Raw genomic sequence first — 14,911 nt, 5'->3', positions numbered from 1 at the left:
TGTTTTTGGCTTGTCCTGAATCACTACGGTACACCTATAATAAGTGTTTATATTCAGACTATTTTAGACTGGTTCGGTAGGTACCGCTGCGGAGTAGCCCAGTACCTGCGTGATTCGTCATAGACATAAACAGAGAGTTTCAAATGTTCTTCCGCAAGACACATGCAGTTCTGTTTATTAACCGCTAGAGCGCCAAAAGTTACGGACTGCAGCTTTAAAAATTGCTCCATTAAAAGTTACTCCAGCAGTTACTCCAGTTTCCAGTGTCACATGATCCTTCAGAAATCATTCTAATATAATGATTTGGTGCTCAAGAAACAATTAATTGTTATTATCAATACTGTAAACAGTTGTGCTGCTTAATAATTTTGTTTAAACTGTGAGATACATTTTTTCAGGACTTTTCAGAACAGCATTTATTTGAAATAAATCTTCAGTAACATTATAAATGTACTGTCACTTTTGATCAATTTAGTCCTTGCTGAATAAAATAGCACACACACACACACACACACATATACGTGCACCACTTTTGCATTGTTAACCCCAAATTACACTGTGATGCAATGCAGTGCTAGATTGTAACATGAAGTTGTGTAGCATCAACCAACCAATCATAAACTACCTTAATGCTTGCCTCATTAAATATTCATGACGTGTCTTAACAATAACAATAACAGCAAAGGTGAGATTTAAACCAGTGCAGATTTATCTGGCAACATTTTCATATTTAGACAAGCAGGTATTAAAACAAATCAGTTATTAACCTCATATATATGCAAATAAGAATATTAACCCAGAGATTTCACATGAAACCTTATAACCTGACTACTCAGGATTAAGAACTAAACCAGGGAAATGTGAAACAAAATAACCCAGGATTATGTTAACCAAGGGTTTGGAATATTAACTTAACATGTTTTTTTTCAACGACTTAGTAACCACAAGGTAGTTTTCTGTACAAGTTATCATTGTTTTAGTAAGTTTGATCTGATAGAAATATTGACGCCTACCTTTGAAGATGTAAGTGTGAACATCTGCAGTCTGCATTACGCTGAAGCACCCAGACCAGAAAATATAAAGGAGATTGTTATAAGATGTGTTGGATTTTTCCTGCTCTGATCTCTTTTGCTTTAAGTGTGGTTGGGAAATCCTTAGGCTGGGCTCAGATTAACTCAGCTCGACTGGCAATCCAGAAGTGTCTGTAGCTGGCATTCATAATTTAAACCCTTTGAGATGTCAATATGATAACCTCATCGTTATCATCGCTAAAATAAGACACTCAAAACACTGTGACACTCAACCGCAAACAAGACTTTCACTCTTTAAAATATAATTTTAGGTTGGAATTTGCCTGTTCAAAGGAGATTATAATAAAAAAGCCTCCTCAAAGAACAACTGCTTATAGTTGTGGCCAGAATATATTGTAAATGGATTTAGGGGAACAACTTTTTTCCCCCAGCGTTTCCAGACAGCACACAGACAGCGAGGTCTGGAGCGGGAATGGATTCATGAAGGATAGAGATCACAAACAGCAGATAATGTTCATGAGCGGGTGGTTTGTGCGTCTCAGAAAGCCAGATGGACTTAATAAACATATGAGAGCAGAACCTGTGAAAATATATCTCTGTCTGGGTGAGCGTGCTGAAACACTGTGGTGATCTGGCCACCGGTTTGTGTTACTATTTTAACATGTGATTCACAGCCAGTAGTATTTTTGATCAATCTCATCTCTGTTTGCTTCATGCATCTCTATGCCTCAACTATTTTAATTCTGCTCTGCTTTCATATAGTTCTCCCCTTGCAATAAGTGTCTCTCTCTTTGCTTTATGTGCTAAATTTACATGTTAAACTCTGAGTATTGAATTTGCAGCAAAGACTTAATTAAAACACTTGCTTTAAGGATATTGTAACACTTTATGGACTTTTGTGTTTGTTTTCATTTCATCCCTCGTGTTCTTTGACCTAGTTTCTGTCTCCCCTTGATTGTGTCATTATGTTCAGGTGTTTCGTGTCAATTATCCTCATTAACGTTCCCCATATAAGTTGCATTCTGTTCAGTGTTTGGTTATCCGGTCTCATCGATGTGTACGTGTGTTTTCTGCCTTCTTTCTATGGATTACCCCTATGTGGATTATTAAAGACTGTGTATCATAATCTTCTTCGTCTTCGTGCATTCCCTCTTGCACCACACCGTGACAGAAGACCGGACCTTGAAAAAGTATAACGGCGTGTTCTTCTCGTTTTGTTTTCTGTTTTGAAAGTTTTTATTTTCGTTATGAATGACCCGGCCTGCTTCCTCCTCATGCTGGAGCAGAGGAGCCTTTCCCTCGAGGATCATACAAGACTATTTGTGGAAATCGTCAACCTTACCCACTACCCGGACTACTGCCTCTGCACTTTCTACAAGACCAGCCTGAACGACGAGTGCAGAGTGCGGTTGTCTGGAGATGGTCCTCGGGGGAATTTTGCCGCCTTTGTGGAGTGGGTGCTGGTGTCCTGTGGATCGCCGCTGACTGTGGACATCACGGACAACGACACCAGCCCCACTCTGGACACAGAGCCTAGCCCACCATCACTTGTATTCGCGGAGCGTCAGCCCGTGCCCACCGCGGACGGAGAGCCAAAGCCCATCGCAACCCACGAGCCATCGCAAGAAGGAGCGACTGAGCTGGGGATTGCCCCGGAGCCAAAGCCTCATCTACTGTCCGACCAGGTGCGAGAGCCGGCTACATTGCACGCGACGGTGGCTGTAACAGTGGAGCATGAGGGGGCTGAGGGAAGCCCCGCCCACAGCACCACCACTGAGGGTGAACTGTGGCAGGACTCTGAGAACCTTATTAATATAGATATATATGCAGACATGCCTGTTCTGCTTCCGCCTACATCTGAACTCTCTAGCTACCCTGAACTATCTACATGCCTGGATTTTCCACCCACCCTCCCTCTCCTGCCTCCTCCTATCATCCCTACCGCTTCAGCTCCGCCTCCGCTGTTTCCTGGCAGCCCCTCAGCTCACCCTCAGCCCACCATCTGTGCGGAGGGATCGCCGCGGGTCTGCCTGTCTCCATCGGCGTCGTGGCTGGAGGATCCCTTGTCTCCGCCTCCAGCCTCTGAGTCTCGGACTCCGCTTCGGCCCTTCGACCCAGTGGCTCCACCTCGGCTCCTAGCTCCCTCATCTCCACCGTCGCCCGTCGGCCCACCAGCTCCACCGGGCTGCCTCGTCCCTCAGGCTCCGCCTTGGTCGGTCGTTGACCCGCCATCGCCTCAGGACTCCGCTCCTCCGGCTGCGCCTTGTCGCTCCGTCCCCACCGGCTCCGTTGGGCTCTTCCCTCCCTCCAGCTCCACCTTGGGCTTCAGTCGCTCCGGCTCGCCGCGGGCCTCCGGATCTCCGCCTCGGTCGCCAGAGCCCTTGGCTCCACCCTGGCCCTCCGGATCCTCCCCGTCGCCCGGGCTCATCGGCTCTCCGTCTCCGCCTCGGGCTCCTCCTCCACCTGCTCCGCCACCGTCGGTCAGTGCCCTGGAGTCATCGGCCCTTCCTCCACCATGGCTCCTGCCTCCATCGGCTCCACCGTGGGCCGCCATCATGGCTGTGGCCTGGGTCCCGCCTGGCTCCTCCTCCTGCTCCGGTTCCCTCTTGTCGTCACCCTGGCTCCTCTCTCCGTCATCACCACCCTGGACTCTGTTTATCGTCCTCCTCCCAGTCATCCGGCCACCTCCTGAACCTCCTCTTGCCTGTTTGTACCAATCTTTTGCCATCCCTCCGTCTCCTTCCTTCTCTATGGTGCGGGGTCGCGCCTTCCGGGAGGGGGGCGAAATGTAACACTTTATGGGCTTTTGTGTTTGTTTTCATTTCATCCCTCGTGTTCTTTGACCTAGTTACTGTCTCCCGTTGATTGTGTCATTATGTTCAGGTGTTTTGTGTCAATTATCCTCATTAACGTTCCCCATATAAGTTGCATTCTGTTCAGTGTTTGGTTATCCGGTCTCATCGATGTGTACGTGTGTTTTCTGCCTTCTTTCTATGGATTACCCCTATGTGGATTATTAAAGACGGTGTATCATAATCTTCTTCGTCTTCGTGCGTTCCCTCATTATTAGTTAAACTCCATTTTTTTAGAACAAGCTGTTCAAATAAATTATGTATTTTTTTTTTTCTCACTCAGGACTAGTATATAGCATTTGGCAGATGCTTTTATCCAAAGCAAATTACAATGCATTCACATTTATTAGTATTTGTGTCTAGGCATTCATGATTGATTGATTGATTGATGGATTGATTTCAGTATTAGTCACAGTATTGGATATTTATCAGGTGGTGTTTATTATTTAAATATGGACTCTAGTTTCCTCTAGTAAAAAAACTGTGCCATAATTAATTTAAAATACATATATTTCATATTAAGTATACTTCAAATCCATTAACATTTATTGACATGTGACTTAAGACTTACTGATATAAAATTATAATTGCACTTTAATCCACTGAGACAGTGGCTTTACCCAGCAAAATTACTAAATTATACAGGGCAGTCAGTTTAGCTTTATCGGGAGAAAAAGACTGACTTAAGGAACCAGAGAATGATTGAAAAAGAGTAGGAGAGAAATAGAAAAGGATTAAATCTTTTTTTTATTCTAATCTCTGCATTGTTAAGGGGATCAATAAATGGATTTATAGATAGATAGATGGATCGATAGATGGGTAGATGCTGGATAGTAAATAGATGAGTAGAAAGAAAGAAAGAAAGAAAGAAAGGAAAAGTGACCAGACTTAAACTCCACCTCACTGCACAAGAAGACTATTAATTATCGAGCTCGTCTCTGTGGTGTGATCACTCAGTTTTAATGGATTTTGTTGACAGTCATTCATATAATATATGGGTCCCTCTTTGTTTGTCCTCACATTATTTATATGTCCTCCATCTCTCTTTTCTTAGTGAGTTTGTGTCTTGGCTGATGGAAATCGAAGAGACCAATAACCCCGAGGAAGGGGTTCATTTGGGCCAGGCTCTCCTGGAAAACGGCATCATACACCACGGTTAGTAATATTTCGACTCTATTGATCTTTTACATATTCTGACTTTCTGTGTGTCAGTACTGGCTAAAATTTTTACAGTGACTATGTTGTATAACTGGGGTTTGTGAACTAATAATTATTTAATAATTATTAAGTTATAAAGACGTTAAATTGAAATTAATAATAAAAAATAAAAGTAATCATAATAAAACATTTACTATAAAAGAAAACCTAGGTATCATGTGACCAGTAGCAGATATCGGAAAACTGTGAACATGTGAATGTATTGTTAAATTATTAAAATATCAACTTAAAATCTCAGAGGGTACTTCAAGTAAACATTTTAGGTCAAAGGAATTCATCTGACAAATATGTTTGGAAATTTGTGCTCAATACAAAGCGTTGACTTAATTAAATAGAATTAGAGAGAAAACAAAACATTTCTGTCAATGTTTTTACTCACCCTCATATCTTTCCAAACCTGTATCACCTTCTTCTGTGGAACACAAGGAACACAAATTATATTTTGAAAAATGGCTCAGTGTTTATTGGTCTATGAAATGAAAGTCAATAGAGTCCAAAGCTGTTTTGCGACTCACTGACTTAGATTGTACGGACAAAACTTCAAAACTACATTCTTTAAAATATCATCTTTTGTAATCTGCATAAGAGGAAAGGTCATACAGGTTTGAAATGAGTGAATAAAGTATGACTGAAATGTAATTTATTTTGCCTTAGTTATAATAATACTGTATGAATTAGAGGGATAGATAAGAGTCAGATAGCAAATGACAAAATACAATACAGACAAAACTTTTAAAACATATGCAAATCTTATAAATATGAAAAAAGGCAATACACCGTATTGAACTAAAGGCTGTTTGCCATCAGTCAAAACCAGTAGATAGACATTTATTTCATGCATGCCTAGCTCAAATAATCAGTTGAATGTTCATCAACACCGTATGTGCATTATTAATATATTAAAGGGATAGTCCGCCCAAAAATGAAATTCTGTCATTATTTACTTCTCCTCATGTCTTTCCAAACCTGTATTCAAAAGAATGTTGGTAACCAAACAGTTTTGGGTCCCTTTGACTTCTATTGTGTTTTATTTCTTTTTTTGTCCATATGGAAGTCAAAAGCATTTGGTGACCAACAATCTTCAAAATATATTTGCATGTATTCCACAGAAAAAAAAGTTTGGAATGACATGAGGGGAAGTAAATGATGACAGAATTTTCATTTTAGGGTGAACTATCCGTTTAATGCAGATGGCTGATTAGACAAATAGCTCTCTTAATATTTCAAGAGCCCTGACATCATTGTTCTCAAGCCCTGAGGAATTCTGGGAGCGTCCAAGAGCAGATGGCTTTTTATAACTTTGTCTATGTTTATATAAAGTGTTACAAATATTCATCCCTTCACACCCTGCTGTTTGTTTAATACTGAGGGAAATGGCTGGTCTTCTGTCTGCTATTTCTTTTGTCGTTTGTTTGGACGGTGGGGTCCAGTTCTGCTTAATGCATGCTCACCGTATGGACTAGTTTTTTCCCTAAAGGAGACTGACTGGCTTTGAGCCAGGACTTCATGCTAAATCACTTTTCACTTCACCGCTTCCTAACAGGGAGAAATAAATTTGAGCATTAGGGCCCTCTGTCCACTCGCTCACATTTACAGCTTTGGTGAGAAAGATCTTTAAGCCTTTGCTGAGTGTTCGCTGAGGAGGATGAATTCATTTGGCAGAAACAGCAGGATTACTTTTCATAAGCATGTTAGTGTTACTTGCATTTGTGCTTACATGGAGCTGAAAGCCTCTAAATTCCATTGAAAGATTTTGAAGGTCCTTAAAGGTTTTTGTAGCCTTTTGTGTCATTGTAAAACTTTTTAATACTAACAAAGATATTCAATCAGCCTCATTATATAGAATTTCTGTTGCCTTGCACATGCAAAATGAATCCAAATAGAGTATAAGCCATGCGTTTTAAATCTTTACATTACAGTGTTAATGTTGTATTTATTTGAAATAGAATTGCTTATGAACAATGCAAAAAGTAAAAAATAGATAAACAAATAATAATAAAAAAAATAAATTACTTTAGCTAATATGTTTAAAATTACAAAACGAGTCCTGTCTTTTTATAAAAGCTGTTTTATTCTTCATAAAGCGGGCTGCCACATCATTTTGAGATCACATGACCAGCTGAATAATTCTCTGCTGTATGCTTCATCTGCATAGCTCCCCTGTAATTGGACAATTGTAATAGTGGAATTAACTACAGCTCGAAATAACTACTATTTTAATACATTTTAAATTTTAGTAAATTGAAATCTAAACTGAATACATTACACTGTTTAAAAAAGGACAAATTTAAAAATTGTTCACAAAACATTTAATCTACTATGTAATTATTTTTGAGAGTGCTTGTAAATGAACTTTGTCAGTATTATTGCTAATATAGTTGGTAATATTTCCTTTTATTTCTATACTTAACTCTCCCATTTGGGTTTTTTCCAGTTTAGAAGTTTCTGAAAAATTATTATTTATTTTTTTTGCTCCCCAAAGCTACATTTATTTGATCAAAAATACAATAAAAACAGTAATATTGTGGAATAGTATTACAATTTAAAATAACTATTTTCTATTGCAATACATTTTAAAATGTAATTTTTTCCTGTGATATCAAAGCTGAATTTTCAGCATTATTACTCCAGTCTTCAGTGCCTCATGATCTTTCAGAAATCATTCTAATATGCTGATTTGCTGCTCAAGAAACATTTCTTATATTAAAAACACTATTTTTGTGGAAACCATGATACATTTTATCTATCAGGATTCTGTGATGAATAGGGCATTCAAAAGAACAGCATTTATTTGAAATTGAAAAATTGTAACATTGTAAAAAACGGGCACTTTTGATCAAATTTCATGCATCCTTGCTAAATAAAAGTATTGATTTCTTTTGAAAAAAATCGCACTGACCCCAAACTATTAAACAGTAGTGAAAATGTAAATTTATTTGGAAATTTATGTGGATGCATTTTGTTCCAGCCTTAATTTAATCTCCACACTCTTAAACTTATTTCAGTCACAGACAAGCACCAGTTTAAGCCGGAGCCAGTGCTCTATAGGTTCCGCTATGATGACGGCACATACCACCCTCGCAGCGACATGCAGGATGTCATCTCCAAGGTAACTCAAGCAGTCATGCTCTGCTAAATGGCCGCTTTCCCTCTGTCACTTTCTGCCCTTTGGAAAAGTTTGGCATACAATAACAAATGTCCTTCTTCCCCTCAGGGTGTGAGGCTGTTCTGCAGACTCCATAGTTTATTCACACCGGTGATCAGGTAAGGAGCCAGTAACTTAGTTCCACCTCATTACAGCTGTCTCTAGTCACACCAGCTCTTCCAGGTGCATTCGCACCCCTGTCGCTTCTCCTTCTGCTCTAAAGATAGCACCTATAGGAAAAAAACTAGAGATTGATTATAGTGATAAAAAATCGGGTTTTATCCATAATTAGTTCAGTTATTTATACTTTTATGCATGTTTAAGCTCATAACAAGATAATTTTGTATCCATTGTCTTATTTTTAGTTCATGGAGTTGAACACAATGTTGTGTCATGCTCCTATGTGAGTAGTCAGAGTGGAAGCCCTAAATGTGAAACAGGTGCATTCCGAAATTTTGGCAGCTGACAGACCACAGGACATTAAATTCTGCATGCAAACACAAAGCTAATGGACTCTGAGGGCACGTTTTCTTGTTCGGATGATCAGATGGATCCATTTTCCAATTTTCCGCTAAATTCTACTATAGTTGTTGAAGGCCTGTTGGGTTGTACTGTGTGTGTGTGTGTGTGTGTATGTATATATACAGTATATATATATATATATATAATGTTTTTTTTTCATTTATTCTGATTTAATTTTTTTATCTAAACCTTCAAGTAAAGATGGACAATGTGAAACAACGGAAATGTAAAATATTACTATTTGCAATTATAAAATATGTTAATATATTTAATTTGAAATATTTTAACAAAAATTTTGAGTAGTGCACTAGCAAATTCTGCAATTTAAATATATAATATGTAAAAATAATTTATAGAATATATAAATTCTGAATAATTCAAAATAAATATCACTAGAAACCCCACTACATTTTTATGTGTGTATAGCCCTATTTCGACAGTAATTGTATGTAAAGGGGATGTAAGATAGTTTCAGTATTTACAGGGGCTAGTAATTTTATTGCCATCTGAATCCAGAAGATCAGTGTTTTTCTCCCACCACATGAATAAAAATTCCTGGCCGAATAACCTACTGTTTTTTTTGACAAATACCAAGGTCGTGTAGAAATTTAATTGCCATCCAAATCCACATGTCTGAGTTTACAAGGAGGGATTCATTAAAAAATTGTTTTGTAAATCCCATAAGGTGTTGTGCTTTGCGGTAATGTGCACACATTTTAAATATGAACACTTTTGTTACTGAAATGCTGAAAACTTTTACAATAGTTCTATTATGTCAATAAATGGCCAATATTACGGGGTGCAGTACATTTTTGCATGACTGATTATTTTACTAGTCAAACAAGTTAACGTCCACATTTTTAAAAAGACATCCAGCATTTTGAGACAGGAAATTTAAACCATAGCATGTCAATTTTCCTATTTTTTATATGATGTTAAAGCAATTTATTAAAATAAGAAAAAGGATATTATTTTTCTATAATTAAATTAAGTATGATTTATTAATTGTCCAAGCAGTAACAGACATTTTGTTTACAGCTGACAATCATGTGACTGGCCACATGAGCACCATTTTCCCAGGTTCGTAGGAATCTCGCCTCCTCCACCATGAACAAATCATCCGAATGCATGAGTTTTATCACGAAGACGCCATGCAAATTTATTTTTACTGACATCCCCTTGAGAAACTTAAGTATTCTTAAGTAGGTCTTAAGAATGCATATATTCTCACATTTCTGTACCCTGTTCTGAGGATCCCTTCCTTGCAAAGCTATAATTGGAGAATCCAGTTCTAGTTTAATTATCTGGTATTTCCTGCTGGTTGGAGGGGCTCTGGAGGGCTTTCTCACCCCCGCCTTACCCACATAAAAAAACCATTCAGCTCTTCTGCGCCCCAAAATCCAGGATGAGTAACATTCCTGACATACTGTATAACAGTGAGAAGTAGAACAAAAAGAAAGTCAATGTCATATCTTTAAAAATGACCAAATGCCCAAAATCAGGAGACTGAGGAGGATTTGAAAGGTTTGGTTGACTTTGCACACACTTGTCCTACAGATTGCAGTACTCTTGTGCCAGGCATATGACTGCCTGTGGTAACGCTGTTTACCCTCATTTGTCACGCTGACAGTTCTGGGTACAGCTACAGAGGAAAGGGCTGGCTCCATGTCTGTAGCGGTTAAATCATGGCAAGGCCTGTCCAGAATCACACTTCTGGTCTGTGATTAAAACAAATCCTTATATAATCGAACAGAAACCATCACACACACTTGAGGTGCATGTCGAGAGAGGATTCCTTTGAGAGAAAAGGCACATTTCCTGTCATCTGGAGGTGTTTGGTTGTGTAAAAATGGAGTAGGGATGTTTCTCTTTAGAATTGCAAACAGCTAAGTTTGGAGTTGAGTGTGTGTGAGTTGTAGGGTGTGGGCCCTTGCTTAGCCCTCTGACCTAGCGCAGTGAGTGTCCCCCAAGAGACCCTTGGCTTCATGGGAAAATCTTTGCTCCATTTCATTTCCTGTGGTCTGGAAGCAGCCACAAAGCATCCATTTGACCCATTCCAGGCCCTGGAGCTGGACCAAACTGAGCTGAGACACCTGCTGACCTCTGCTGGAACGGAGAATCATGTTTGTTAAGAGAACATAGGGTCTTGAAACGTGTTTTTTAAAAATGACAATTATTTTAATTGACACACCATCTTAAATACACAATACCAGTGGCTAGACACTTAAAGGCACAACGGCGTCATCAAACTACGCCTTTGTCTCCTTGTTTATTTTGAATATGCGCCCTCTAGCGGCGAAAATTACATATTGTGCCTTTAAGAAACTGCGTGAGATGCTATGCAGTGGCCAAAGAAACCCATCTGAATGTTTATGGCTGTAGCGGTGTGTTCTGCTGGTACTGAAGTCACTTTTCCAGAATGGTTTAATTGCGTAAACCTGTCATTTGCACACTGTCAGAGGGCTAATCCAACCATGTTTAAAGTTGTATTTTTTCCATTCTGTCATATCTTCACACATTCCAAAAGTGACAACCAGGATGTTCTGTTTAACAAACAAATTGTTCAGATTCATGTACTGATTTGTTCATGATTTCATTCACTGATTGATTCAATGGATTTAGATGGTAGCAATTGACTTTTTGTGTGATTTCAATGAGGCATTGAATCATTAACTCAATGATTCATTGAAAATAAGTAGCTCACAACTGAAAAAAAAGAAGAGATTTGTTCATATTCATTTAGTGGTTTGTTCATGGATTTTTTTCACTGATTAATTCAGTGGCTTTAGGTGGTGACAAGTTTTTTTTGTTTTGTGTGTGTGTCTGGAGTGTGCCATTAATCATTAACTCAATGATTCATTTTTTTCACTGATTAATTCAGTGGCTTTAGGTGGTGACAAGTTTTTTTTTGTTTTGTGTGTGTGTCTGGAGTGTGCCATTAATCATTAACTCAATGATTCATAAAAAATAACAGTTATTCATGAATTAATTCACTGATTTGTTCATGTATGCATTCACAGATTCATTCAGTGGCTTTAGGTGGTGACAAGTGTCTTTTGGTGATTTGTTCATTGATTTGTTTACTGGTTTGTTTAATGGCTTTAGGTGGCAACAAGTGTTTTTTGAGTGAAACAATGAATCATTAACTCGATTCATTAAAAATAAGCTATTGACGACTGAAAAAAATTGTTCTGATTCATTCACAGATTCGTTCACTGATTTATTCAGTGGCTTTATATGATGACAAGTGCCTTTTTAAATGAGACATTAACTCAATGATTTATTAAAAATCACATTTTCCAAAAAAAAAAACAATCGTGCAAAGCCAAAGAGAAAGACTTTGGTAAACGATTAAAGCATTGAAGTTAGTTTACTTTTATCATGTAAACAGTAATTTGCACATTGTCAGCATGCTAATCAAAGCACCACTGCTAAAAATATCAAAACTAGAAAACAAATGTAAGAAAAAACTGACTAGTTAATTAGTTGGCTGTCGTGATTCATTGACATTTTCTCTCACTGAACATCTCCACTTTGCATTGATAAAAAAAATCCACTTTTAGCTTTCCAGATCAACTTTGTGTCATTTAGCGTGGTCAGCAAGAGCAAAATATGTGCAGAGGGTCCTTATTCGGTCAAACATTATGACCCCTGTTCAACCCTAAAGGAAATTCAAGGTAAAGAACTAGTTTGGGCCTCAAAAAATCGAGAGGAAAGGGTTGTTGTGACGTAAAAGCCCAGAAAAGCTCTCTCAAGAGCTTTTCAGGCAGATGCAAGTCAGGGCAAAGGTTAAAGTTTAGCTTGAAATGTGTGTCTCTTGAGGCTACTGTAAAGCGGAGACATTTTTAAGTCAAATGTTCCTTGTTTTCCAAACAGGGATAAGGATTATCATCTACGAACGTATAAATCGGTGGTGATGGCCAACAAGCTGATAGACTGGCTGATAGCACAGGTAAGATTTGAGTCTGATTGTTCTGTATTATGATACTGCTTTATAGACAGATTGGAAACACATTGACCTCCATAGGAAATGAGACAAGAGGAAAGAATGCAGCAAAAGTGGTAGCTATTTCCTAAACAGGCCGGATAATCTCAAATATGCTGAGACGGAAGAGAACTGTAACAATAATCCAGCGTCTAGCCACATAGTCAAATTCTGTCTATGTTAAAGGGGTCATATTATGCGATTTCAATTTTTCCTTTCTCTTTGGAGTGTTACAAGCTCTTGGTGCATAAAGAAGATCTGTAAAGTTGCAAACACTAAAGTCTCAAAAGACCGATTAGTTTTGTAAAAATCGACGCGTTTCAAAAAGGCGGGGCATAGAGGAGAAACAATAATGTACAGTATGTGGAAAATAATGTGTTTTTTGAACTTTAAACTGCATAAACACATTTCATTACACCAAATACACAAAATAATGTTCTTTTTAGCAGCATCATATGACCCCTTTAAAATAGACTAGTCATCATTATAATACAGATTTTGATTACGTTTGAAGTGTGGTTCGGATATTTAGAGGCAACTTTCACAGTTAATGAGTGTTCAAGATGATGTATTGTGTTTGACTATGAAATTATTACCAGGAGGACAAGTGACACTTCAGAGTTGTCACACAGTGGTGATCGGACCACAGTGGTGTTTGTGTGAATTAAATGTGCTTTTCTGTAGCTCAAAGGAGGGTGCAGACAATGAGAGTGGCACTTGTCTCTTTCTCTTATGAAGGGTGACTGCCGAAGCAGAGAAGAGGCGCTGATCTTGGGGGTGGAGCTGTGTGACAATGGATTCATGCATCATGGTATGATAGCTGCTGTTTATGTCATTGTTTTTTTTTATTTCCTCTCTTTTTTTTGTGTGTCTGTCTGATTTCTTTTGGTCTCTTTGACACTGTATCTCTGTCAAAGTTGTCTTTTTGTGTATGTGTCATGTTAACTAATCCCAAAAGTGTCAACTGGGATGTTTTAAGCATAAATCAAAGAAACTCTTGTGAGGTTTGTATACTTTAAAACAACAGCAACAATGTCAAAAATACAATTTGCCTATGGGAAAAGGGAAATAGACTTTTAAATTTAGATTTTAATTGATCTCAGTCCCTTTTTTTTTTGTATCTGTTTACCCAAAAGATTTGTTTTCTGATTTAGATTCATTCAGTGATTTGTTCACTGACTAGTTTTATGGCTTTAAGGATTGATAAGTATTTATTTGTGTGTGTTTTGAGCGAGTCATTGAATAATTAACTCGACAATTCATTAAAAAATAACAGTTGTTCATTACTCCAAAAAAAGGCAATCACACAAAAGAAGATATTTCAGTGAACAATTTGTTCACCAAAAAATACTTGTTCCAATATTTTTACTGATTTGTTCATGGATCCATTCATTCACTAGTAAAAAAATAATATATTTAAAATACATTTATTTCATACTAAGTATATTTCAAATCTGTTAACATATTTACTGAGATATCACTCGAGACTTACTGATATAAAAATTATAATTAAACTTTATTTGAAATACTACTTGTACACAATGCAGATATCTTAATATTAGGCCTAAAATGTCACTATTGATGAGGATTGTATGATCTTTGAATAATATCGGTCTTTAAATGCAAGATTTTTAAAGTGTACCTGAAGTATACTTGCAATAGTTTAACTTTAGCACAATCAAATATACTTCAGTATATCTTTATTTGGACTTCAGCACTACTTTCGCACAATTAAAGTGTATTAAGTACAAAATTTGTTGTTCCAATTTAGCAGACTTTAAGGGGTTACTCCACCCCAAAATGAACATTTTGTCATTAATCACTTACCCCCATGTCGTTTCAAACCCGTAAAAGCTTAATTCGTTTTCGGAACACAATTAAAGATATTTTGGATGAAAACCGGGAGGCTTGTGACTGTCCCATTGACTGCAAAGTAATTAACACTGTCAAGTAGGGCTGGGTATCGATTCAGATATCCCGATTCGATTCGATTTCGATTCGCAAGCTCTCGATTCTCGATTTTTTTATTACATTCAGTGAATATAGTTTTAATACAAATGCTATTGATATTTCTAAAAAATGAACAGTAAACATCAGTTTACAAATGGTGAATTAATAAAAAGAAATTAAGCCACATGCCTGTATTTTAAACCACTAT

General features: G+C 37.8%; 1 protein-coding gene across 1 annotated transcript in view; it reads left to right on the top strand.

The window, feature by feature from the left end:
- The window catches only part of LOC107741010 (phosphatidylinositol 3,4,5-trisphosphate-dependent Rac exchanger 2 protein-like), a 141,176-nt gene that overhangs the window by 43,485 nt on the left and 82,780 nt on the right, over positions 1-14,911 (top strand). The window contains exons 11-15 of the mRNA XM_016553587.1: positions 4,938-5,038; positions 8,107-8,210; positions 8,316-8,365; positions 12,645-12,720; positions 13,492-13,564. Of these exons, the coding sequence (XP_016409073.1) occupies positions 4,938-5,038; positions 8,107-8,210; positions 8,316-8,365; positions 12,645-12,720; positions 13,492-13,564 (404 nt within the window). The remainder of the gene's footprint in view (positions 1-4,937; positions 5,039-8,106; positions 8,211-8,315; positions 8,366-12,644; positions 12,721-13,491; positions 13,565-14,911) is intronic.

This window comes from Sinocyclocheilus rhinocerous, unplaced genomic scaffold, assembly GCF_001515625.1.
Source record: "Sinocyclocheilus rhinocerous isolate Xijiao unplaced genomic scaffold, SAMN03320098_v1.1 scaffold2000, whole genome shotgun sequence".
NCBI classification, from domain to species: Eukaryota; Metazoa; Chordata; class Actinopteri; order Cypriniformes; family Cyprinidae; genus Sinocyclocheilus; species Sinocyclocheilus rhinocerous.
This window is presented reverse-complemented; position numbering and strand designations above follow the sequence as displayed.